The sequence below is a fragment of the Lacerta agilis genome, chromosome 1 (genome assembly GCF_009819535.1).
Source record: "Lacerta agilis isolate rLacAgi1 chromosome 1, rLacAgi1.pri, whole genome shotgun sequence".
In the NCBI taxonomy this organism is placed as follows: domain Eukaryota; kingdom Metazoa; phylum Chordata; class Lepidosauria; order Squamata; family Lacertidae; genus Lacerta; species Lacerta agilis.
Genome location: NC_046312.1, coordinates 131,479,898 through 131,507,801, shown reverse-complemented (window position 1 = coordinate 131,507,801; position 27,904 = coordinate 131,479,898). Strand labels below are relative to the sequence as shown.

Genomic DNA, 27,904 nt, shown 5'->3' with positions numbered 1-27,904 from the left:
TTAACCCATACAGTGATTTATAGTACTTTAGTCTGAAGTCTGCTCTAAAATATTATTAGCATTAAAATCCAGCAATTTAAACATTCCCAGAGATACTGTCCACATAAAGAAAACTGCACAAAGAAAAGTTACAAAAACATTTAGACAAACAGGTTTGTAATATTTATTTTCACTGCACATACAGAGCATATATACACGTCAGTAACATTCTGTTACTGCTTAACTTAGTTACAGCAGATGCTTATACTAGAACAGCGACTTGGAAATCAAACTTAAATGAGACTATTAAAAAAAGAAAATGAATTGCACTTTTATTATAAATTGTTTGCCCAATGCTTCCCCAACGTTGCAAGTAATATGCTATTAAAAATCTCAAGAGTTGCAGTCAATTTGTGCATGTATTCTTTGTTATAAATTCAGATGAATTATTTTCCAATTTTATTCTAAAATGGGATAAATTATTGACCTGGTATTACTTAAAGGTTCATTACATGAAATGCACTAACAACTAAGACTTTATATAGCAGCTATTCAAACATATAAAAAGGGCACCATGCTTCAAAATATGGGAAAACGTTAAAAAGGTTTATTGTAAGATAAAAAGTGTTGGCATTCAGCTATAAAACCTTGTCCACTACTTACATAAATGACTTAAAATAAAGATCACTGCACATAATATAAAGGGCGGGGTCAATGTGTGTATTTTCAGTCACAACAGTATGTCTATTCTTCACAGATGAGTGTTTCCATGACAAACCTGTTCTCAAAGTGTCGAATCTTTCGGCAATTACTTGCTTCACGCTTCTGTATTCCTGTTGTGGGAAAGTGAATAGAATAAGGTTACCAGGCACCTGTTTTCCGGGGACAGTCCCTGGATTTACAAATCATTACAAAATCAATTGAAGTTGAAAAGTGCCCCTGGATTTATTGAAAAAAATCTGGTAACCTTAGAATAGAATATAAAGATTTTTTTAAATGATAGCTACCTTTTGTTTGCAGTGACAACTGTTGTGAGGGATTCTGCTAAACTGGAGACTCTGTAGGTCATGGGTAGCCAAACTAAGGCCCAAGGGCCGGATCCAGCCCAATCGCCTTCTAAATCCAGCCTGCGGATGGTCTGGGAATCAGTGTGTTTTTACATGAGTAGAATGTGTCATTTTATCTAAAATGCATCTCTGGGATCTTTGTGGGGCCTGCCTGGTATTTTTACACGAGTAGAATGTTTGTTTTTATTTAAAATGCATCTCTGGGTTCTTTGTGGGGCATAAAAAAAATAGTCCAGCCCCCCCACAAGGTCTGAGGGACAGTGGACTGGCCCCTTGCTGAAAAGGCTTGCTGACCCCTGCTGGAGGTCATTAATAGGGAACTGGCTCTGGCCAGCAGGCCAGCACCTTATCTCCCCCACCCCCAACTTTGACAGGATGGGACCACCCACCCATCAATAGCTTGGCATCACAATGACATGTGCCTGGTGTGTGCCAAAGTTCAAGGTGGTAACTGGAACTGTTACAGCAACCTCCTTTAGAGCTGCTCCCAGCTGATGGGTGCTGGGCCTTAAAAGAGGTTCCCTGTGACTTTTTCTTAGCTGATAGTCAGTTATAGGAAGCCCTCTGCTCAGAAAGTATTCAAAGTGCTGGAAAAAATGTTTTGAATGCAAACTGCTTTTATGAAAAGAAAAGTTCAGTTTTTAATTGGAGTGTTTTTTTGTCTCTCCTGAGAAAATGGCTTAAATTCAAGCCACCACCTTCCTTCAGGCCCCTCAGCGGCACTAGGGCATTGATGAAGAAGTTGGCAGGGATGAGCAGCACCTACAAGCCACAGATGCAAGAAATGCCACCTTATATCAGGGGCAGCTAACATTGGCTCTCCAGATATTGCATCATCCCATCATCCCTGACCATTGGCCATGCTGGTTCTGGCTGACGGGAGCTGGAGTCCAACAATGTCTGAAGAGCCACAGATCAGTGTGGCGTTCACCCCTAAAGGTTCTCCAAGGGTTAATTTGGCAGGGAGGAGCTTGACCAATGGGAGCTCTCCAGGCAAATAGAGTGTGGAAGGATGGCAGTTAGAGAGGATAGAAAAGGCAGTTAGAGGTTAGAAGTGAGACAGTTGAGTTGAGTTAGGGAAGGATAGAGAGAGGGAGATAGAGCCTATGATCAGAGCTAGAGCAGAGTGAATAATAAACAGGAGGCATTAGGGATAGTTATTGGAATACTAGGTAGAGAGTTGATATATACTTATCTGAATAACCATACAGTTATATTAAACGTTTTACCAAGTCAATCGAAACCATTACGCTTTGTACACACAATAAAGAAACTTATGTTTTATTTTACCAACATCTGTTTCTGAAGTGAGTTATTCATTGCCAGAGTGAATACTGGCTGGTGGCAGCGGTTATACCATATGTCGTTGGGGCAGTTACCAATAGACCGTTAAACGTCCGGGGGTGCTGCTCAGGTCTGAGAGAGTGACCGCGACAAAAGTGGCGGCAGCGGCGGGACGAATAAATATTGAAAGGGTGGAAAAGGTGTGAGGGTAGTGTGACAAGGGAGTAAACGTAAAAGGAGGCAACTTTACAATTCTGTAAGGGAGAGGATCACAAACACCGGAAGGGGAAAGGGAGAATTCTGTGAGAGTTACTCAGCCCTGTGGTGTGAAGTGATTATTCCCAATAGTGAAGAATTGTAAGAGGAAGCCAGGTGTACGTTATACTCTAGACTATTTTGGGCAAAAGGGTTTGGTTTTGAGAGGGCAATATAAAGCGCGCTGGAGAAAGTTCTGAGGTAACTTTAGGCGTGTATTTGTGACCTGAGTGATAAAACCAAGCCAAACAAAATAGTTAACTGAAACCCTCCATATTAAACGTGAAGTAAAACCACCCACCAATAACTAAGGATGCCACCTAGAAAATCTAAGACTGCTCTGAGAAGTGCTAATGGCGAAAGCTCTGAGGAGGAGAATGGGATTTCCCAAGGGGAGGAAATCAGTACTGAGGCCTCTATCATAGATCCTTCAAGGGGAATGAGTTCTAATGTCTCAGAAGAGTTTGAGAAATGGAAGTTAGAACAAGAATACAAACTGAAGGAATTAGAAATGAGATTGCAAGCTGAGGCAAAAGAGAAAGAAATGAGATTGCAAGCTGAAAAAGAGGGAAGAGAGAACGAACTGAGAATCCAAGCTGAAAGAGAGGAGAGAGAGAGACAATATAATTTAGAAATGAAGAGGATGGAATTGTCAGCTCTGAGCAATCAAAATAACAGCAACAACAGTACGCCTCAAACCGTTAACAAAATAGATTTAAAACGATTTCCTGAATATAGGGACACTGACAACCCTGAAGCTTACATTTTAGCTTTTGAAAGGGCTATTCAGGATTTTGGAGTGTCAGCTGAGGATCAAATGCCAATATTAAGGGCACGCATCAGCGGAAAGCTGACAGAAATTTATTCTCAACTACCCTTAGACCAGTCTAGAGATTTCCAAGTTTTTAAAAAGATGGTCTTTGTGAGATTTGGAATAACAGCTGAACAACTGAGGCAAAGGTTTCGCAATGTATGCAAAGTGCGGGAAGAGACATTTGCTCAGTTGGGAGCGAAAACCCGCGACTATTTAAATAAATGGTTAGAGCAGGAGGAGGCTAATTCAGTCGAAAAGATCAAAGAGGTGATTGCGTTAGAACAATTCTACAATACCCTACCCAGTCATCTCAAATATTTAATTAAAGAAAGACACCCTGCTACTTTACAGGAGGCGGCAGATTTAGCTGACCAGATAAACGAAATTAGAGACCATAAATTTGACGAACCAAATTTTGGCGGGAAACATTGGGGGACTCCCAAAAGCAAAACTCAGCCGATGAAGGGAGACTTTACCTCAGGAACAGAAAAAAGAGACAGATCAGTGCTCAGTGAACCAAAAGAAAAAGCAACTGGTAGCACCAGTAGTAGTGAAGATAAGGGGAGGAAACCTAATTACACTAACTCCAAAGAAATTAAGTGTTGGATATGTAATCAATTTGGACATAAAGGTTATCAGTGTAGGCATAAGACAGATAAAACTCCAAGTGTTAACTCCCAGAAGCAGGCTTATTGTATCAAGTCCGCTGAGGCCATTCAAGCTAGTGAGGTTACCATGGCAACCACAGCTTCTCCACAGGCCGAGGCTATGGCCGAAGCTCACGATACTTTAGCCCACTGTTATGTGATTTCATATAACCATGAATTGTTAAGGAAAGCTGGGGAATTTATTTGTGTAGAAGGGAAGACAGTTGTGGGAATAAAAGATACAGCATCACAACTGACACTTATCCATTCAAGCTTGATTAGTCCCACTAACATAATCCCTGGCAAGCTAGTGAAAATAAAGGGAATTTCACGACACCCTGAGATTCTACAAATGGCAGACGTACATATAACATATAAGGACTGGTCAGGAAGGTGGGAAGTGGCGGTATCTGAGGAGATTCCCGCTGCAGTTTTAATTGGATGGGATCTCCTAGAGCATGTACAGAGTGCGTTTGTGGTGACACGCTCGACAGGGAGTCAGCAGTTACGCAACTCTGAGGAGATGGCAACTGTTGCAAAGGAGGTTGGTGAAGGGAAAAATGAAGCCCTGTTGGTTCCTTTTAGAAGTAAAATAAAACCTAACTTTGGTCAGGAACAAAAGGGTGATGCTGAATTGATAAAGTGTTTTGAGGCAGCCCAGGCAATTACTCCTTTAACCCCTGAGAACCCTGAAAGGTTTTGCGTGAGCAATGGACTATTATATCGGGAAGTCCTTGTTGGACCAACTAGAGGGGGAAGTGAGATTAAAAGGCAGCTAGTGATCCCTAAAGTCTATAGAGAAAAGATTCTGCATCAGGCGCATGACAGCGTTTTTGGGGCACATATGGGGATTACCAGAACCAAACAGCGAGTGGGGCAAAAATTTTATTGGCCAAACATGGGCAAGCAGATTAAACAATATTGTCAAGCTTGTGACATTTGCCAGCGAAAGGGCACAGGCAATGATAAAACTAAGGCAAAGTTATGTCCTTTACCAGTGATATCCACACCTAGGCTGGGTCTGGATATAAAAGGGACTTTACCTAAAGCAACACAGAGGGGAAATGCTTTAAAGGAAGATGAGGAAAAGTCTAAGATAAAATGTTGGGGGAGGAGACAGGGGAGCAAAACTGTACACTACAGGAAATAAAAATGGCTCCTACCCTACCCCGACAACAGCAGAAAGAGGCATTCACAATCCTGCAAGATTATGCCAGTACTTTCAGTAACACCCCAGGAAAAGCCAAGGGAGTGGTGCATTGTATAGACTCGGGAGATGCCAAGCCAATAGCAATAAACCCCTACCGAATAACTGGGGAGTATGTGGATGAAGTAAATATGGATCTAGTAAACAGTTTTATTTCCGGGATCCTGTGGGAGGAGGAACAGGAAGCCCCATATTTAGAATGCAAGGTCTTTATATTTGACATTGGGGGGCAGGCCTGGAAAGTTTATAACTGGTCACATATTACCACAGTGGCAATTTTTGGAAAATACAAACCAGAGCTTATGGGTTACGCTCATTCAAGAGGAGTCAGAGTTGTTTTAAAAAGTGTCCTATCTGTGAGATCAGTTAGAACAACTATTCAAGGTTATGATAAACCATTCATCAGTTGGAAATATAGAAAGAAAAACATACTGATAGTTATAGTTGCCCTGGTGTCCCGTCAACTTTCTATAAAAGTGAAAGTGTTTCCTACACTAGAGTTTTTGTGGTGGAAAGATGGGTACCCTGCTGTTCAGGCAACACAATTAAATGCCCAAGATGAACGTGGTTACACAGCATTAATGTGGCCACCACATCAAAGATATAAAAAAGTCGTCTTCAAATTGCTTGAAGTGGGAACTGATAATTCAATACAGACCAAAGATGGACTGACAGCAAGGGAGATTGCTAACAGCAATAGGCAATCAGAGCTTTTTAGTCTACTTTCATTAAGTAAACCCGTTTGTCCAAAAAGCTTCAGCAAGCTAACTAAAAAAGCAGCTATCCACAAACTTCTGAAAGCAGTTCCCAATGAATTCAAAAGCCAGACAAACAGTTCTTATGCAGCTTTTGATGATATGGAGATGTTTGTGCAAGACATCGAGCTTGAACACTTAACAGAGATCCTGAAAGAGGGAGAGGTGGATCCAAGAGAACTTTCGACCCAGAGAAACAAAGACTCTGCACAGATTGGAATCCACAATCGTTACAGGCGCAGGGATCGGAGATGGACTGTGTCATCTGGCAGAGAAAAGACTGGTGCCCAGAGAAAGACACTTCTTGTGGCGGTTAAGGACAATAAGTACAGTAAAAGAGACCTTGAACATCGTGGCTGATACTTTGTCCAGGAGACCAGAGGAAGAAGACTGATGGCGCATTAATAAAATTGTTTATTAATAGTATGCTTATTTAATGCATTTAACAGAGGTATGTATATAATTAATGTGGCGGGGAGGTAGTAAGGAGAATGTGATATGGGTTAAAAAAAAAAAAGGTAAACAGGGGATAGAGAAAATGTAAAAGTTATAAAGGTTATGTGTTTTGAGCTGTTGTTGTTTGAACAGGAGAGTAACTGTATTAAGTTAACCCTCCTGATTCAAACTTTATTAAGGGGGGAGGAGATGTGGCGTTCACCCCTAAAGGTTCTCCAAGGGTTAATTTGGCAGGGAGGAGCTTGACCAATGGGAGCTCTCCAGGCAAATAGAGTGTGGAAGGATGGCAGTTAGAGAGGATAGAAAAGGCAGTTAGAGGTTAGAAGTGAGACAGTTGAGTTGAGTTAGGGAAGGATAGAGAGAGGGAGATAGAGCCTATGATCAGAGCTAGAGCAGAGTGAATAATAAACAGGAGGCATTAGGGATAGTTATTGGAATACTAGGTAGAGAGTTGATATATACTTATCTGAATAACCATACAGTTATATTAAACGTTTTACCAAGTCAATCGAAACCATTACGCTTTGTACACACAATAAAGAAACTTATGTTTTATTTTACCAACATCTGTTTCTGAAGTGAGTTATTCATTGCCAGAGTGAATACTGGCTGGTGGCAGCGGTTATACCATATGTCGTTGGGGCAGTTACCAATAGACCGTTAAACGTCCGGGGGTGCTGCTCAGGTACAGATGCAAGAAATGCCACCTTATATCAGGGGCAGCTAACATTGGCTCTCCAGATATTGCATCATCCCATCATCCCTGACCATTGGCCATGCTGGTTCTGGCTGACGGGAGCTGGAGTCCAACAATGTCTGAAGAGCCACAGATCAGCAATCCCTGTCACAGTCTTCCTACCCAACCAAAGAGCTGTGGTGCAAGCCTCAACACAGTTACTTTTGTTAAAAATTGTGAGTAATCAAGATTCAGGTTAAGTAGCTGTGTTGGTCTGATGCAGTCAAAATAATAATAATAATAATAATAATAATAATAATAATAATAATGATGATGATGTCCAGTAGCACCTTAGAGACCAACTGAGTGTGTTCAGGGTATAAGCTTTTGTGTGCATGCACACTTCTTCAGACCCATATCAAGTTTACTCTTCATTGAAAGGCACTTCCTTTCTTCTCTGTCCCAAACAATGCTCCAGCAAAAATAGTCAATTCTGTTCCAACATATCGCGAGATGCTGCAACTCATGATTCAGCCCAAGTTAAGCAATTTTTAGTCCCCTGATTTGAATGGTAAGTGTTTAACCTCATGACTGCCACCCATTGAAAATAATGGTGACTTGGCTTACATTTGACTGGGTGGTGCCCACTGCATTGTTGTTAAATCTTATGCAAAGTGCTTGATGCATAAAAGTAGCATGATTCAAACTGGCAAACTGGTTAAACTAAATAATCAAGTACCATGTGAAATAGGTACTATGTATTTTGTCCATGTGTTTACCATTCCATTTATACGTTTATTACAGTTCTTAGTGAAACATATTCTCTGATTCAGACCACAGTGCTAAACATGCAATTACTGATATCGCAACAATGTACAAGGCACAATATTCAATGGCACAAAAAAAACTGTCTTCAATGCTAGAGAGTTGCCATGTAAGAGTGTAACTATTTAGCATGAGGGCCAACAAGTGCATGCCAGTACACTTGAACTGCAGCAAAGTTGCACTGATGTCTCAGGCTGTCACAATATGAATACAGAGCACTGGGACGCTACACTTTCACTATTTTATGTGGCACTTAACAGAGCTGAGGGACCTTTCTTTTTTCCATCCACATGCCAACCATACCTTTCAGCATTTCCTTGCGCTGCAATTTGTAGGTCTCTTTGCCACGACAGAGGCGATAGATGAAGAAGCCCAGCTGATCCACATTTTCTATACGATCAGTAACTATCATCTGCTCATGAATCAAGTAGGACTGAGGCAAGTATGTTCCAGCCTACATCAACCCAAATAAAAGTGCAACAGTATAATCTCAATAATGTTAATGATGTCAGATGAGCTGTTCTTATAATTGCTCTGTGAAAAAGAAAGTTCAGTTCTGCAGAATGTGTGTTGGAGGGGAGGGACTTTTGCAGAAGGTAGAAGGAAATTGCTTTTAAAAAATACTTTATCAATTTTGCAAAGTTTAGAAAACAATAAAACATAAGAGGAGAAATGGTGAGTCACATGTTGATGGACAGTAGATATAAATAATAATAGATAACTATTGTATCATATATTTCTGCCAAGGCTAATGTCAAGGAATGTGGCAGTTTTGCCCTGTTAATATATTCAATAAGATCTCTCAAAGCTGCCAAAAGGTTTTTGGCTTAATGCTATCATTATAACACTATTTTTGAAAATAACCATAGCTAGGGTTGCCATATTTCAAACAGTGAAAATCCAGACAGAAAAGTTGTTCTGCTTTTGTTTGGCCAAACTTGTTGAGCTTTTTTCACTAATTCTTTTTAAATAAAATAAGCAAAAATGGCGCTACCGACAAGATCTGCCATACATCCAGATTTTCCCAGACATTTGACCGATTTCTGCCCAGACACAGCTAGAGACAGGAGTATTCTGGATATGTGCAGGAAATTGCGGACATATGGCAACCCTTCCATAGCTAAAGTTAACTGCAGTTCTCTCAATTTGGACATAATGGGGAACTCTAGTTTAAACTGAAAGGTTTGGGCTACTAGGAAAAATTGCCCTCAGAACAAGATTACTTTAGAAAAACCTAAAATTAATAATTTGTATTAAGATTTATTCAAAACAACTGATTAGGACCAGGTTACTTCAGAGACCCCCTTATCTCTTATCTACTCAGTAAGTCACTGTGTTCTGCAGGGCAGTTTTTCGCCTTGATATATCAAAAATATCAGAAGCCTAGTCAACCATAGCTCCAAGCATTGGTTTTAGTGTGACTACCCCTATTCTGTGAAACACCATTTGTACTTTACAAAAACAACTGAAGACTTTTTGTTCTGACCAGCCTTGACAGGCTAGGTGAAAAAGTCACCGCCTTAGATGCTCACTTTCTATTGTTTTAAAATTATTTTTAGCTGTATTTATGATATGTTTGTAAATACCTGGGTACACATATTGAAGATGATTCATAAATTAAATAATTAAAAGTATAGGGGGGAAATGAGCTACAGCAATTCCACATCTGCATCTATTATATATGGTCAAGATTTTAACTCTAGTGATATAAAGGTAAAGGGGCCCCTGACCATTAGGTCTAGTCGTGAATGACTCTGGGGTTGCGGCACTCATTTCACTTTACTGGCTGAGGGAGCCGGCATACAACTTCCAGGCCATGTGGCCAGCATGACTAAGCCACTTCTGGCAAACCAGAGCAGCACACGGAAACGCCGTTTACCTTCCCGCCGGAGCGGTACCTATTTATCTACTTGCACTTTGATGTGCTTTCGAACTGCTAGGTTGGCAGGAGCAGGGACCGAGCAACGGGAGCTCACCCCATTGCGGGGATTCGAACCACCAATCTTCTGATCGGCAAGCCCTAGGCTTAGATCTTTTAGACACTAGAAGGCAAGCAATGTTCATTGTTATGCTTCATTACTGGTAAATAGTCGGGTTTGGTCTCATATGGAACTACAATGTTTAACATGTCAAAATTCACCATGGTATTAATATTTACAGATAAGGGCTAAAGGACTGGACCCTGAGTTGTCCTTCCATAAACAGGTGGGGCTTGGATCCAGAGGAGGTTCCCACTGGAGGAAGGGTATTTTTTGGCTGATTCCATTTCAGCCTCAAGAACCACCTCTTAAGCTATTTCAGGGGATTCCCCTAACCCTCCAGAAGAACTTAAGAGGCACAGGGGGTTGCAGAGGGAAGAAGGAATCAGTGGAAATTGCCTCCCCTTCCTGCAGCAGAGCACCACGTAAGCAAAACTCAGCTGAGTGCAATCCATCCCCATGGCCTGGTTAACATACGTTAGTCATGGTTTGCGTAGCTGAACTATAGTTTATGTGATCAACTGAAACCTGCCCAGCAAATTAACCATGCTTTGTTTTCTGCCAACAAACCATAATCAGAAGCCATGGTTTGTTGTTCGCTTGGAGTTATGTCCAAACCTGGCTTAGCCATGTTTGTTTTTGTCTGCTACTTTCAAAATGCTTGCCAGTCACCAGACAAGAGCAGTTGGAAAGTCAACTGCTTGCAAGGCTCCATGGCCTTTGCTGGTACATTCCCCAAAGACCACCTCACTCCCAACTGTGCTTGGCAACAGGATCCTTTCCCCACACCCTGGCGACTCCTCCCTTGCAAGACAGACACCTTCACATTTCAGTTGCTCCCGTGAGGAGAGAAAATTTTAAAGGGATAGCACTCCACTCAGTAAACATCTATAAAGAGATGAACAGAATAGCATCACATAGAATAGTTGCTGAACAATATGCTAGAAGCCGTTAACATTTAGGTTGTTTGAATGTATAAACAAGTTTTAGGTACAGTGGTGCCTCGCAAGACGAAATTAATTCGTTCCGCGAGTGTTGTCGTATAGCGGAAAGTTCGTCTTGCGAAGCACGGTTGGAGGAAGCGCGGTCTTACGGGGGGGGAATCGCAAAACGTTTTCGTTTTGCGAGTCACGGCCATAGGAAAATTCATCTTGTCAGTCACCCTTTCGTTAGCGAATGCCTTTCGTCTAGCGAGGCATTCGTCTTGTGAGGTACCACTATATATGCTATAATGTAAAAATTAACTGATTATAGACAGGGTAGACATAAACCACATTGTTCAAACAATGTAATTAATGTTTTGAATTGTGTACAGTGTAATTATTTTTTAAATTCTTAAAATGATTTTATCGTAAAAGAAATGAAAAACTTTATCAATAAAAATTTAGCTAATGAAGTTATAACATTCTGCTGTCCTGTAGTACATTATGTGCTCTTTCATGTTTACATACACTTATATCTCCAGTATGAAAGTTTCATGATCTAGCCTGAATATATTCAAAAAGAAACGTGAATTTTAATCATACCTTGATGTTGATCAACAACTCCAAAAAGTTTTTAGGCGGCATAACAACCGACGTGTTTAGAGGAATAACATAGCATTTATCCAGGCTGAGGTCAAGGTAAGCTGTAAGTCTCTGGTGAGAAGATGTCACAAATAGCATATTAGTAATTTTAAACACACAAAATTATGTATGAGTAATCATTCTAATTGACTACTTCATTTTCCTGCTGAATGCCTGCCTTTGCAGATACTATTTGTAATGCCCTTTCAGATATAACAAAACTAGCACTAAGAAAAGTCCAGCCTTCTTTGCTAGTTTTCTGTGGTTGTTTCTTCCTTGGGGGTGGGGGGTGGGGAGCAGTGTCTTTCACATTGGGAAGCACTAAAAAAATGTGATCCAATTACCTGAAGTGGCACAAACCATTCTGCCAACTGAGGTTCCCACCACCCCATTTTGCTGCATGAATATCCCAGGCCTAATTTAAGAACTGCAAGACACAATAAAACCTAGTGCTTTTTATGTACTAAATGTTTTCAAATTGTAAATGTGATGGTTTTCTGGGCATGTGATTTCAACTATTTGAAGGAGAATAGTTATTATAAAGTACAACTCCCAAGTTCCAGGCATCTCAAGTCACATGCAAACTATCCAAAACTGTAGATGACACTCAAAGTATGCTTAATGTGATTTTCCTTATTCAACACTAAAATAAATATCAGATTAATATGCAGGGTTCTATAATTATGTGTTGGATTTCAGTTACTACGGTAAAGGTAAAGGGACCCCTGACCATTGGTCAAGTCACGGACTCCTTAGGGGTTGCAGCACTCATCTCGCTTTACTGGCCGAGGGAGCCGGCGTTTGTCCGCAGACAGCTTCCAGGTTATATGGCCAGCATGACTAAGCCACTTCTGGCGAAACCAGAGCAGCACACGGAAACGCCGTTTACCTTCCCACCAGAGCGGTCCCTATTTATCTACTTGCACATCTGACGTGCTTTCGAACTGCTAGGTGCGCAGAAGCTGGGACCGAGCAACAGCTCACCCCGTCGCGGGGTTTCGAACCGCTGACCTTCTGATCAGCAAGCCCTAAGCTCAGTGGTTTAGACCACAGCGCCACCCGCATCCCATAAAAGTACCGTATTTTTTGGTCCATAAGGTGCTCCGGACCACAAGACGCACCTGTTTTTTAAAGGGGAAAAACCAGGAAAAAATATTTTCCTGGTTTTCCTCCTCTAAAAGGCAGGGAGGGGGCGCTGGAGGGGGAGCCCCTTCTCCCTTCACAGCGGCTCTGTTTCTCCCCTCATCCCCATGTCCCTTTAAAGCAAGAGGGGATGAGCCTGCTGTTGGCATCGGCACGCAGGGCGCAGGGTGGTGGAGAAAGCAGCAGCATCCCCGCTGTTTTCTCCACCACCCTGCGCCTTCCACCGATCCCAAAAGCCTGCTTTTGGGATCGGCGGGCAGCGCGTGGGGTGGGGGAGGAAATCCTCCACCAACCTCCCTGCTGCCCACCGATCCCAAAAGCAGGCATCACAGCTGCCTCCCCCCACCTCCCGCCGAACGCAGCGGGGGATGGGGGGAGGCAGCGGGAAGGAAAGGGGAAGTTGCTGGATCATGCCAGCACCTCCGTTTGCCGAAAGAAGCGTTCGGCGGGAGGTGGGGGGAGGCAGCAGCAATGTTGCTGGATCGTGCCAGCACCTCCATTCGCTGAAAGAAGCTTCAGCGATCCAGCAACATCGCCGCTGCCTCCCCCCACCTCCCGCCGAACGCGGCGGGGGATGGAGGGAGGCAGCAGGAGCGAAGCCTTCACTCCATAAGGTGCATAGGGATTTTCTCTTCCTTTTTAGGAGGGAAAAAGTGTGTCTTATGGAGCATAAAATACGGTACATTAAAACATCAATAATTTAAAAACTTCCCTAAACAATGTGGGTGGAGGACAATATAAACAGTGCTGCTCAATCATAGCCACTTTAAAACAATTTGCTTTACAATTGCTTTCTATGGGCACCTCTTATTTCCACTGCAAGGGAGATTAAAGGAACTGGAATTTGGGCAAATGATGCAAGTCTGATAATTGTGGGAAGATAAACCATGGAATATTGAAAGTTAGTAACAGAAAAGACAATGAAAAAGGGAGTGAGGATGCTGACCTTCACAAGTCCTTAAAAGCATTATGGCAAGCAGTGAATTACTCTCCTCACTACACTACACAGTACAGCAATAAAATGTTGTACCATACCAATCTGAAGCCCTTTGGCACTGGCAGGAAAAGGTGGCAAAGTGCCCATGGTAATTTCCAAGCAGTGCAAAGGTTCCTTTTTCAGGCTGGGTGAAGCCTAGAACAGTACTTCTGTTGGGCTTGAGATGCACTGCAATGTTTTGCTGCAGGGCTCCCTTGTACTTGCATCGTAATTGTTTTACCAAAATCAGTGGTGGCGGGTGGGAGTGGGATCCATCATTTCCTTCTCTGGGACATGAATTAGGGAAGAAAATCAGGACTTTTGTTCAGGACTGAAAATTCCCATTTCCACAGCTGCCACATTGCAAACCCCAGGTTCCTAAAAAGCCTGTTATTCACAGGCTTTAGAACATGTTCAGTGGTTGCAGTTATTGCAACTATGTTATTGCACAGGAACATAGGAAGCTGTTATTAAACTGAATCGTATCATCAGTCCAGCTAACTTGAATATTCTCTACTACATATTTTTATTTGGGCTTAAGACACTCTCTGATTTTGAGTGCGTTGTGGCATTGGCAATAAAATCAAATCTACAACAAGTTCTGTCAACTGTCAGTAGCTAGTGGCCCTCCTCTGGCTTCACCTGCTCCACGCTGGCCTCTCTCCAATTTCAGAACAGAACTTCTGCGCCAGAACGTTCAGCAATCAGTGTCCGTATCTGAGCATTATTGGGAAAGGCCATCATTTCCAATACAGCCTGAGCACTGGACCTTCAATGAACTCATCAGGAATGGCAGTTCCATCATGAAAGGGTAGAGAAGACAGCTGGAGTGTTTTGCAATAACTCATGGCATGAAGCTGCCCTCTCAAAGCCCCTGGAACACCTTGATGTGGCAGTTCCCAAAGGCTACACAGGGCATGGCACATGAGAAGCTGGTGTGTGTGTGCTGCTTGAGTGTATGCATCACTTTTGTGTCTCTTGTGGATGCATGTGAGCAGTGGCCTTATTCATGATGGCACTGCCCTCTCCTGGCATGCAGCCTCCAGAGGACTGGTCAGGATCAGGAACCAAAAATACGTTGCCCACCCTAGTCTATGCCGACTGGCAGCAGCCCTCCAGGTCTCAGATACAAGCCTTTCCCAGCCCTGTCAGGGACTGAACTACAGCCCTACAGCCTGCTTTTGAAAGTCCACACAAACAATCCAGGGCTACAAACAAGCATATGGCAAGAGACTCTCACTCCCATTTCAGACTGTCCTTACCCGGTGGAAATCATGAACGATATCAGCAGGATCACTGTCAGCAAATTCTGGAACAGGCACACTGATGAACTCAACCTCTTGCTCCTTGAGGATTTGAATATTCTCTTCAATTATCTGGTAACGGGGAGCTGGGGCACCTGAATCCGGCTCACTTAATGTCAAGCCATCCTCAATATACTTTATTCCACAGAAGTAAACACCATTTTCCTAAAGGGCAAAGTTAAAAGGGAAGCAAATATTATGCAAGCTTTAAGGCACTTATAATCACATTTAAACCAGTAATATGTACCGGAGCCCTTCCTTATGCACTAAGGTGCTATTTTCTCTTTCATCTCAAAGCTATTTCAAGGGTGTGAAGAGCAGGTGTAACCCAGGCAGGTCCATGTATTCAGCTAGAGACAGGAAATTTCTGGGGGGAAATCAATAAAAATATCTGGAAGTTTTAAAGTCAATTAAAAATACTGTGGGAGTGGTTTGGGAAAAGAGAAAGACATTCTCTTCTCAAACCTAGACTTACATCTCCTAAGCATACATTTTTAATGTTTGATTTTTATTATGCTTTTATGAATTGGAAGCCTCCCAGAGTGGCTAGGGCAACCCAGCCAAATGGGTGGGGTAAAATTATTATTATTGCATGTTCTTAAAAGTAATATAACATATATATCACATATAACTTACTGTGTTTTTGCAAAACGCCCCGGAAGCTTTGCTATAAATATTCATTATATCATATTTTCTTAACAGGAAAATTTAGATTAAAAATAAAATTTAACAGTTTAAATTTGAAACTATGAACACTGTAGAAAATAAAGGAAAGTTTTATTATGAGGGTTTGGAACCAATATTTAGACCAGCATTATGCTGAAGAAACTTTGATTTTTAGAGGAAAAATTTCTAAATATTCTTGTATTTAGTTTTCCTACAGAAAAAAAAGATTCCTATAATGGTTAGTCATGCTTCAAGTATGAAATCCATAGGTGTTAATTCAGTTTTGACTGAGTCTGGATTCAACTCAATGTATTTAAAGAATTGCAATAAATTTGAATAATACTGTAGCATAATTATAAACAGGAAGCTGATGTCATGTATGCACATAATTGATTAGTTATCTTGAACCCTGAATTATTTATATCCTACTCCATCAATAATATATAATTGAAAATAACAGAATAACTCATTTATTTTGTGTCATCTAATCATCATCTTTCAGATGCATAGCTCTGGATTTTGAACTTTAACTTTGAGCTTCAAAGATTTGAAAAAGTTGAAAGACGTTTCCCTAGTTTTTCATGTTAAGTTTATTCCCTGATTGCACATATGCACTTCCAAACATGCATCACATTTTTCATTTGATACACAATATGGAGAAATCTGAAGGGTGTTATAGGCTATACTGTAAAGATGTTTAGCCGTCATGTTGCAGGGGCAATATGGTTGCTATAAAACTCCTCCTTTAGATCAAATACCTGAAGTGTTCTGCATTCTGAAGCTTTTAAAGTAGTTTCCAGCACCGAATCCCTACTTAGCAATTCAGAGAATAATTCAATCAGCAATCACTAACATTATTGCCTTTAAAGCTTGCATCTAGTTGTTTTGAAACAGTGAGCTGGCTGAAAAAATATTTCAAAACAATGATTGAAAGAGGATTTCATATATCATTTTGAAAGACCTTTGCACAATTTTTTATTTTCTCTCAATTTTCTCAATTTTCTAATGGAAAAGTTCAGGGGGGGGGATAAACAGATCACCTCCCAATCACCTCTCCCTCATACCCATAAGCCTTCCCATCTTGCCTCTGTCTCAATCTGTGTTCTGTGCTCGATGGAAGAAGAGAGCTTACACAGGCTTGCATCTGTGCCTGATAGTGCCTCAACTCTCCCAGTTCTGAGCGTGAAGCACTATCTGTAGCTGAGCTTTTAGCAGCCATTAGATGCAGATGCAGAAGCCTCTATCCTCCCTCTATCTCTAATTTGTTGGGGGGAAGGTTTGTTTCAGCTATTATCCCTGAGGCTCATGAAAAGTTTCAGAGACCCAGCTTTGGGGAAAAGTGGTCCTAACAACAACTGATTTGGGGCTGGCAAGTAAAACCAGTTCCCCAAAACTGATGATCCCTGGCCATACATGTTAAATGCAGGAACTTTCCTTATGAAAAGATTAAAATGAGCATGTGAAGCAGCTCTAAGTATACAAGGGATAGTGGTTAAAATATGTTGGGGATTTTCCCTTCACCTTTTTTTTAAGTTGGGCAACTAACAGAAAATTGTCAAAATAGTACCAAAAGAACAATTAAAGTAATTTACTCATTTAAGTAATATATTCAACCTACCTGGAATGCAAAATACTTGTATAGATAGGCACCCCCAAGTATCACCACAGCAAGCATAAAAGCTAATCCAAAACACATACACCAACACCAAGCCCTCCTTTGTGCGATAGGTACCACGCCCTCTGGATCCTATAAATATAGAAAGGGCAACAGTAATCAGTTGTGTCCATCAAGCTGTATAAGGCCATATAGATGCATGGATATGTGGTTCTTTGTAAAGGCATAGGGTGATACCAAACTAAATCAGAGAGTGTACACTCACTGAAATCAAAGTACATACATTGTTTACTTCTAGTATATACATTGTTTACTTCTAAGTAAAAGTGATTAGTATGAGAGCTTTGAATTGTTATCTTGTATATTTTTTAATATTGAAATTGCTATATAACGGGGGGGGGGGACACTTCTGGGGAGTATCATGGTGAATTGACCAATTATGTGGTAAATGATGAAAGCCAAAGCAATCCTGGTTATTGAAATTCACTCTAGAGATAAAGAGTAAATGGGGGTTAACCTGAAAAAGCTGCTGCCTGAGTCAGAAGACTGAGAAGCTGCCAGGTCCTAGAAACCCAGATGTGGGGGGGCACTTAAGAGTGAGGCACCAGCATTGTGAGCAGAGGTGTCACTGGCAATAAAGGTCAGAAAGCCTCCCTTTTCCTAATTATCATGAATTATCTCTGAAATTGAGAGGTTTAACTGTATGTCAGTTGAAATTTACATCTGGTGTGTGAGCTACTTTCTGATTTTGAGAAGAGTCCATTATAAAAGGCTAAAGGCAAAACAAAAAAAATGCTTTACTTTTTAAATCCAAGGAAGTTTTTAAATGGGCAAAGGAGCTCTAAGTGTTCTGTTTTTAATTTTCTGCTTCCCTACAGAAGATTTGCCTTGAAATGGAAAGTACCAGTAATTTCTCTACTTAACAGTTCCTCCCGTGGGAAAGGAATTTTGGTCTGATAAGGGAGAATGCTGTGAAGATCTTATGGTGGAGGTGGGAGGTTGAAGTTCTTAAGGTAGAAACTGTGAATATCTTAAGGGAGTGGCTGGGTTGAACCATTAACAAGACCCGAGTACATTCAGTATGGCAAATACATTGCTGGGCATTCCATTGACTGTTGGCATCTTACAGCAATTATTGGGTGAGTAATTAAGAGAAATTAGAGCTGGAATGATAAAATGGGAAATGAAAACAGGATGAAATAGAAAATGGAATTAAAGAGGACTCAAAAGCTATGGAAAACAAAACTAATAAATGACTGCCAGAATAGGAGAGTGAAATGGTATAATTGAAGGCAATAGATGGTGAAATGGAAAGGTCCTTCAGTGTCTAGAGGAATGAAACAGCCAAGGAGTGCAACAAAGCCATGGACGGAGAGATCAAGAGACATCCTAAATTGGCAGAAAGAGTGTTAAGAAAGAAAGGATTCTGTGTACAATTTGGAGTGAACTCAGATGGAACAGTTACAGGTAGGTAAGCCATGCTGGTCTGCCATAGTCGAAACAAAATTTTAAAAAATCCTTCCAGTAGCACCTTAGAGACCAACTAAGTTTGTTATTGGTATGAGCTTTCGTGTGCATTTTATATGTATGCATAAAGTTTTGTTTATCAAGCTGTGTTTTAGTCACCAAAACAGTTATTGTTAGAGCTATTAGAAGCACAAGATAGCCTATTACTGAATTTACTTGTATCAAACCTTACCATGCCAATTGTATTTTTTGACTTGTCCTATAACATACATGTTCTAATGGAAGAATAAAATATGATTGAACTAGTGAGTTTCCTTATACCAAACCTTAATATGACAGTTACTGGTGCCATCACCTTAGAATGGTGAATTCTCCTATTTTAAATGAAAATTCTCTAATATTCTCAAGAATATTCTCCAAAAGATTATTCTCGAGAATTTAACTCTGTGTGTGTGTGCGCGCGCATGTGCGTGTGCACGTGTGTTACTGCAAAGCAGCCAAGAACTTGGGAGTTACTTGCAGAATAGTCTGTCACTTCCTTGCACCCCTTTGTCTTCCTTTCCTGACTCCATTTCCTGCAATTTTAAAAATTAAAAAATACAGTTGTTTCATGCAAGAGCAGTTCTGTGCAAAACAGATTTTAAAAACCAACAACAATCACTATGAATGCGCCTTCAGCAACAGCCAGTATAAAAAGAGCAAGCTGCATCCTTTCTGTTGGGTTGATGAAACCCAAATGGGAGGAGGGGGTGAGGCCAACGGAATGCCACCACATACGATAAAGAACCCGCCAATACTATATGTTCCAGGGTGTCTACTATCAGACAACATTCAAATTTATATTTGATTTTCTTCCCATATCAGATTATCTTCAGACTGGGAAAATCTGAATTTAGTGAGGCAAATATACTTTTACGTGCCACTCCAATCTCTAAGCAGTGAGAGAATCCAGGGATTCCTGCGCTTACCCAAAGCTTGGTTTTCTTTGAATGAAGGTCAGCATTAGATCTGCAGCAAATCTTATTTATATTCACTTATTTCATAAAATTCATACATTGCTTGATTGTAAAACCCTAAAAGTGGTTTACAAAAAGATAACACAGTAAAATCAATTTAAAAAATCACAACCCTACTTTAAAACAAACAAAAGTTAACATACTGAAGCAGATTAAAATTACCTAGCTCTTGCTTCCCCGTTGGTTTCCAAGGGAGCCCCCAAAATCCAGCACAGAACAAACATTTTTCTGTGTCTCCAGCTGCCAGCCAGCCTCCAATACGAACACCTCAGGTTACAAATACTTCGGGTTACAGATTCCGCTAACCCGGAAGTAGTACCTCCGGTTCAGAACGGTTTCAGGTTAAGAATGGACCTCTGGAACGAATTAACCATAGGTACCACTGTACCTGGGAAGCAGGTGGCGCTGTGGGTTAAACCACAGAGCCTAGGGCTTGCTGATCAGAATGTTGGTGGTTCGAATCCCCGCAATGACGGGGTGAGCTCCCGTTGTTCGGTCCCAGCTCCTGCCCACCTAGCAGTTCGAAAGCACGTCAAAAGTGCAAGTAGATAAAAAGGTACCGCTCCGGTGGGAAGGTAAACGGCGTTTCCGTGCGCTGCTCTGGTTCGCCAGAAGCTGCTTTGTCATGACCCGGAAGCTGTACGCCGGCTCCCTCGGCCAGTAACGCAAGATGAGCACAGCAACCCCAGTCGGACACAACTGGAACTATTGGTCAGGGGTCCCTTTACCTTTTACCACTGTACATACTTCTATCTTCCAGCCAGGTAGGGTGTTGAGACCCACCCATTTATTTCTATGGCAACCTCTTTTGACTGGTAAATTGCAGTACTTAAACAGGCAGCCAAAGGAACTGGTTTGGCGTGTTTCCTCTTATATATTCTGCCCCATATACAGGATGACAGGTTTGGAAGGAGCACAGCACATCATTCAAACTACTCCCCATCCAAAGAAACCCCTTTTAACAGTACAGTCATACCTTGGTTTTTGAACAGCTTAGTTCTCAAACATTCTATGATTCTATAAGAGCTGTTGGTCAGTGGAATTTGCTGCCAAGGAGTGTGGTGGAGTCTCCTTTGGAGGTCTTTAAGCGGAGGCTTGACAGCCATCTGTCAGGAATGCTTTGATGGTGTTTCCTGCTTGGCAGGGGGTTGGACTGGATGGCCCTTGTGGTCTCTTCCAACTCTAGGATTCTATGATTCTATTTTGGCTCCTGAATACTGCAAACCCAGAAGAGAGTGTTACAGTTTGTGAGCTATTTTTGGAAGCCAAACGTCTGACGGGGCTTCTTCCACAGCTTCCTGCAGCCAATCAGAAGTCATGCTTTGGTTTTCGAACATTTTGGAAGTTGAACGGACTTCCGAGGTACAACTGTATAGCTGCCACCACAAAAAAGACCAAACCAGCTTCAAATCCACATTACACTTCAATGTGGATAACACCACAGTGAGCCAAACCAAAACAATTTACTGGATCCATTTAGATTTTTTAATAAAACAATTATACATGAAGCTCTTTTGGTCTACTGATGGGCCGCTTTGCTCTAGCATATTTGATGTACACCAGCCACGGCCAAGTAGGTCGTGATCTAATGGTAGATCACTGGGGCGCCTGTGGTAGATCATCACTGGCTCCCCCCAAAGCAGCTCAACAACTTTGGCTCCTCTTTGACCTGAACCCCCCCCCCCAAATGGGATAGATCACTGCCAGTTTTTAACTCTGTGAGTAGATCGCAGTCTCTTGGGAGTTGGCCACCCCTGATGTACACTAACACTGAAAGAAATAAAAACCTCCCAAAGCGGTGCTCAAACTGATTAGAAATTAAAGCATCTCTGCAGGAAAATGCAAGCAGTCAAAACAGCTTATTTACTACTGTACTGCTTATTTTCCTAGGAAAAAAGTACTTTTAATAAATTAATGTGGCTTTTTTTTTCTTTGTTTGCATAACACACAGAGATGGGGTGATAACCAAGCTGGATCAGGACTACTGTCAACAACAATGGATAAAGTCCCCCATCCCCTATGCTAGAACCCTGGTCCAGATTGGGGGCCTGTGCTGGAATTTTGGTGGGGGAGGGGAGGGAAAGCCTGCATTCAAAGGCAAAACTATGCAGTCGAGGTCACAATGTAATCTGGTCCCCAAGTCAACATGGATGGGATCACTCTACACGCCCCCCTTCTGAGTTTATGCTAGAAGTGACAGTGGACTTCTGTTTCAGTGTATCTGAAGAAGTGTGCATGCACACGAAAGCTCATACTCTAAGGTGCTACTGGAAAGAATTTTCTATTTTGTTTCGACTATGGCAGACCAACACGGCTACCCACCTGTAAGTGGATCCTTCTTCACATTCTCATTTTAATTATTGCATCTAAAGAAATTGAGGAAAGTTGCCACAATACCTTGAAATTTGTCCTGCTTGTACCTCTTACTGAAAGACACACTCACTGGCCTGGTTGACCCAACAAACTAGGCAAACAAAGGTTTAGCTCACAGTGAGGAGCTTGTAGCAACTTTGCTCCTTCCCAATCCTCTTTGCTGTTGTGCTGAGCTAAGCACTTTTACTTTCCATGTTCATAGAATTGTAGAGTTGGAAGGGACCATGAGGACCATCTAGTCCAACCCCCTGGAATGCAGAAATCTTTTGCCCATTGTGGGGCTCAAATCCACGACCCTGAGATTAAGAGTCTTATTATTAATAGTACGGTAGTATATTGCCCTATACCTGCAAGTCGGACCAGACCCAGTTGCTTCCAACATCTAGCACAGGATGTTCATGTCTCTTCCTCTTCTTCCCCACTTTTCCCCATAGTCACCCAGAGAGCAGGGATGTTTCCAAAACTTAGGCCGAGAGTCTGTCTCCCCAGCATCCTTGGTTAGGTACACTGTGCAGATCTCCATATCCACACAGCAAGTACCATGTTGCAGTTTGCCCTCCTCTACTGGGAAGTTCAGCTGGATCTCATGCTCTACCAACTGAGCTATTCAAGCCAGGACTCTTGGTGAAATTCTGCTCACTAACCACAAGCTGTACCCAAGCTATCTCGTATTCTTTGGAGATTGTTTCCCGAAAGAATCCTCAACACAAGGAAGATGGATTGCCTTTTGATACCACCTACTTCACTGGGCTGAGGCCTAGCACAGGGAGTGATGTCTCTAGGGTTATTTTAGTTCTACACATAACTTTTTTCCAAAGTGAAGTTCCAAAAGGTACACTTGAATGGAACTGCATCACCAACATATATCATTCTGCTAATGGAAAGGTGTTGGGATCCAGTGCATGGTGCCCAACATGTTACACTCATAGGTTAGCCATTTCAAACGGCCTGTTCTAAGCATGACCTAGGTCTGTGGCCTAATCTGCATTTTCTGCTAAACCAAACCATAGTTAAGTGTGAATGAGCAAGAGTGCCGGCACAGCAGCAAAGGTCAGAGCTGCTTTGCTTCTCTCTTTGTCTCGTCCCATTCATAACATGGCAGCAGCAGGATTTCAAAAGAAGTGAAGCAGCTGTAAATTTTGCTGAGTACACTCACACTCACTCATTAAATTGGCTTAGTGTGTTACATGGAAAGTGGACCAGTACGTTTTCAGCAATTAGCATGGTACTGAGTCTACACTGCCAGGTAGATAAGGACAGCAACCTAAATTGGAGGATGTATTTGTCCACCGACAGCTTTCTGGGTCATGTGGACAGCATGATTAAACTGCTTCTGGCACAACAGGACACTGTGACAGAAGCCAGAGCACATGGAAATGTCATTTACCTTCCGGCTGCAGCGGTACCTATTTATCTACTTGCACTGGTGTGCTTTCAAAGTGCTAGGTTGGCAAGAGCTGGGACACAGTAACGGCAGCTCACCCCATCGTGCAGATTTGAACTGCTGACCCAAGAGGCTCAGTGGTTTAGACCACAGTGCCACCCGTGTCTCTTTACTTAACCCCATATACAGTGGTACCTCGGTTTTTGAACAGCTTAGTTCTTTAACTACTTGGAACCCGAACGCTGAAAACCCGGAAGTGAGTGTTCCAGTTTTCAAACTTTGTTTTGGAAGCTGAACATGCTCCGCTTTGAGTCCTGAGCTTCCGTTTTTAGTATTGCGCTGCTAATTTGCGCCCTACCATTCCAAAAGAAGTATTCAGTTTCTGAGGTGATATTTGGATCTTATATTTGGTGCTTTCGTTTTTTCTATTTTTTGTGTTTTTGCTTGTGTGGCTTTTTCATTTTTGTGACTGTGTGGAACCTACAGTCAGCTACTGATTGATTAACTGCGACTGCAGAAATGAATAAAAGCAGCAAAGGCAAGAGAACCATTAGCATTGTTTATTGCTTTTGTTTTATGGATCAATTGTCACTTTTAGATAGTAAAATTCATGTTGAATTTCTGTTTTAGGGGTTGTTTTTAAAAGTCTGGAATGGATTAATCCATTTTGCATTACTTCCTATGGGAAAGCACACCTTGGTTTTGGAACGCTTTGGTTTTGGAATGGATTTCTGGAACGGCTTAAGTCTGAGAACTAGAGATGTAAAATTTCCGGAAATTCTGAAGCTCGGGGGGGGAAACCATTTTTTTCGGAAAAAACGGAAATATTCGGGAAAATTGAAAAAATGCTACATTAGCACTTCTTTTTTCTTTTCCAGATTGAAAGTCATTCTGTTACTTTAGAAAGATAAAATATAAATATGGAAAATTTTAATGGGCACAAAATTATCACAACTAGCATATTAAAAATATAGTGTATCCAAACAATTATTACAAACAGAATTTAATTTTAAAATAATATTTATTTGTATTTGTAACAAATGAAGCAACCATCTCCTGAACTGTTTACTAGTTTATGTGGAACAAAAAAACTCCACAAAACAATTTTTTAAAAAAATCCAGAAGTAACAATTATTCATATTTCCTCTCCACAGTATTTTTTAAAATAACATTCTCATAAAAAGAACTGAAGAAGGAAGTGGGACTAAGTTTCAATGAATGGGCATGAAATTTAATCAGAATCATTTTCTGAGCTGTAATTAAGTATATACTTTCAGGCCCTTTTTGTTGCTCTGTATTTTCTTCCAGTGCTTTGAGGCCTAGTGAAGAGGAACAGAACCAATGCATACCACACGCATGCAAAAACAAAACTGAAACCTTTTTCTTTTCTGGTGACAACAGCACCTCCTAAAGGAAGAAATGTATCTTGTTCTCGCATTGGAGAGTTCAGTTTGTAACCTAGGACTTGCTTGTCCTCACAGAAATTAGAATAATCTGATACCATACACATTTTTTAGAAATGATTTATAAAATATTTGAACCCCTAATCTTAAAATATTTAATTCATCGTTAAAATAAAACATTCCATAATCTATTTTTTATTTTTTCAATTTTTCAGAAAAAAACAAAAAAGGCTTCAGGGGAAAAAAACAGTTTCCCCCCGAATTTTTCCCAGGCCTTCACATCTCTACTGAGAACCAAGGTACCTCTGTACTGAGTAAATTAACAGCAAATGGGTCAAAATCTACTTGCTATGCCACTGTACTCCTAGTCTACTTCCTGGCAGCAATCATATGTAAACACCTAATTGAGACCAGTGAATCTGAGCCATGCTATGGCAATGGTAGGGTCACTTGTGAGCCTGCCCAGTGAAGGAAATCCATCATTGAGCTTGTGCTAATAAAAATGTATTTTGGTATTGATTGTGATTGATGTTTTAATGAATCAAGCCTCTCTCTGTAGTTAGCATGTTATCTGGAGTAAGTTTTACACAGCTTAGACTCCCCCCCCCCCCAGGAAAAATCTCTGAAACAGCTGAACATTTTTAAAAGTATTGTTGTGGAATGGAGAGCAGAAATCCTTCAGCCACCTTCCTACAGCCAAGTAAACAGTCTCCAGACTTTGCAAATGAGGTGGCAGGACTCTGGGACAAGGCTGGAGCCCTCATGCCTCCTTCCCTCAGTGACACGACTTTGGTGAAGGAGGCACCATCTCACTTACTGGGGTCTGGGAAAGTCACAGGAGGGCCCTGGAAAGCTCTCGGGGCCCTCCCAGGACCTCCCCAGACCCCAGTATTCAGCCCTCTATCTCACAGGAGGGCTGTTCTGGAGGTTCCCAATTTTGCCTTTGTGCGCGGACTCCTGTAACCGAACTCTTGTGTAAGTGGCAGGCCCACTGTATAGAAGTGTAGGCAACAAATCTGTTCATTTTCCAGGTAATGTTCCAGGCAAGGCAGACAGTGAAAGGTGTTGGCAAGGGGGTTGCTTTTGGCTTAGTCCAGCTGATTGCATTGCCCAGTTGATTCTGTAGCTCTTGTTATGAAGCAAGATTAAACTGAGTCAGAGAGGAAGAGTGAAACAACATCAACATACCAGGAAAGTTTGTATGCTTGATTTCCTCCTTTAATTTCCTTAATGCTAGGCCCTTGCTGGATAACACAAACCAGCAACTCAAGGGAAATAAAAAAAAAAGGTCATCCCTACCTCAACCCCACAATAAACTGTTTAGATCTTGGATCCCAGGTAAGGAACAGTGGGGGGAAGCAGTAGCTTATTGAACAGCTATTACAAAGACCAAACTAACCTTTCCACATCAAACGATAGCACCAACTTTGCAAAATATCTTTAGTCTACTGCAGCTAAACTATCAGAGGAGCTGAAGATAGACAGTTGGAATCTAACACAGTGTACTGAGTTGATGAATCCTACTGTATTTCCTCTTTGCTGTACAGTAGCAATGTACAGTACATACGTACAGTTGCAGCTTAGAGAACTATAAAGGGTAAATATGAACTTTTTAGTCTTCAGAAAGTCAGAAAACGCCAGACTATTTTAACTACCATGTACCATCATCATAAAATGGTAACCTAAAACTAACCAGGATGCTGCAAGACAGTTTTAATTTGACTGGGATTAAGGAAATTAAATGGCTCATCCACTGCTTTATTGGAGATAAAATTCATTGCTTCACTGCATAAAACTAATGATTTACTTGATGTCGTCACAATTTGGTACAATATGACCATCATGTGGCAATGTGAAGACCAATCTATTAATTTTAACATAGGTTTTCCTTGACTACTTCATCAGCTACATTAAGAGTGCTTTTCAGCGGGCAGAAATATAGGTGTAAAGAAAACCGGTTACACTCCCTGCACTTGGAGGAAATGCCAGCCATGAAGCGGCCTCCCGCCCAGAAAAGCTTCCGACATAATAGATCTGTTCGTCTTCGCTGTTTTTGCGGCAACATACTGCCCATCTGGGAAGCTGGCACAAAGACTCTTCCCCTTCCTCCCTCTTGCTGCGAAAGACGCGTCGACCGGAGCATTAGGGATGTGCCCACGCGCGTCTTCCCTTCCCTGCTAACGAGGCAGGAGCGGCGCACCGAGGCCGACTAAGCACCCCCAAGGGCCCGCCGCCCCCCGGGACTGAAGAGGCAGCGTCCGAAAGGCGCCGCTGGGGCGAAGCTCGGAAGGCTCTTCCCGAGTCAGCCATTTTAGATCCGCCCCGAGCTCTTCCTTCGCCTCTCGGTGGCGCTTGGAAGGCGCTCGGCCGGGAACCAGGCGCCGCTCTCTGCCAGGGCCGCCGGCGCAGGCCTCCCGAAGGGGCCTTGCGGACGGAGCCGCCGCCCCGGAGCCCAGCAGGCCGCCCGCCCGCCCGCCCGCCCCTTGGCCGCTCACCTTGGCGCCGGGGGGCAAGATCAGCACTTGGCTGCAGCTGCCTTCCTTGCTCTCGTCCTCCTCCTTCCTGCCCGCGGCGTCCTTCTGCGCCAACGCCGAGTTGAACGACACCTTCACCATGGCGGCGGCGGCTGAGCAGCAATCCCGGGAGCTTCCGGCTTTCCGCTGGGAAGGAGGCGGCGGCGGCGGCGGAGGAGGAGGAGGAGGAGGAGGAGGAGGGTGCGGCTGGGGCCTAGGTGCGCGCCGCTCGCTCCTGCGCCTCTGCCTCCCTTCCCTTCGCTCTCCGCCTCCTCCTCCTCGCTCAGGCGCCCAACCAGCCCGGCAACCGCGGCAGCGGAAGGAGGAGGGGCGAGGGAGGAGCCAAGGCCGCGCCGCCCGCCCGCTCCGACGAGGCCCTGCGGCTGCACCGGCCCGAGGGGGAGCCGCCGGGCGCAGCGCCGGAGCTGGGCGTCGCGATGCAGAGGCGGCGCCCGGAGCGAGCGCGAAGCTGCCTTAGGAGGAGCGACCCGCAAAAGAGGCGCAGGCGGACGTGTGCTCCTCGCCTGTGGATGGG

At 42.5% G+C, this 27,904-nt stretch overlaps 1 protein-coding gene across 1 annotated transcript; it reads right to left on the bottom strand.

The window, feature by feature from the left end:
- Positions 1-139: 139 nt before the first annotated feature.
- On the bottom strand, positions 140-27,541 carry ITM2B (integral membrane protein 2B). The gene is made up of 7 exons (XM_033171592.1): positions 27,530-27,541; positions 27,352-27,483; positions 17,217-17,345; positions 14,891-15,097; positions 11,471-11,581; positions 8,269-8,419; positions 140-812 (listed from the first exon to the last, which is right to left on the bottom strand). The coding sequence occupies exons 2-7, from the start codon at positions 27,469-27,471 to the stop codon at positions 724-726; spliced, it is 807 nt and encodes a 268-aa protein (XP_033027483.1). The 5' UTR covers positions 27,472-27,483; positions 27,530-27,541; the 3' UTR covers positions 140-723.
- Between the last annotated feature and the right edge of the window lie 363 nt (positions 27,542-27,904).

Coding starts and splice junctions, on each gene's coding strand:
- ITM2B (XM_033171592.1), bottom strand. CDS start 27,471: ATGGTGAAGGTGTCGTTCAACTCGGCGTTGGCGCAGAAGGACGCCGCG. Junction 15,098..17,216: donor ACAAGTATTTTGCATTCCAG/GTAGGTTGAATA, acceptor TTTGCCCTTTAG/GAAAATGGTGTTTACTTCTG. Junction 11,582..14,890: donor TCGTTCATGATTTCCACCGG/GTAAGGACAGTC, acceptor TCTTCTCACCAG/AGACTTACAGCTTACCTTGA.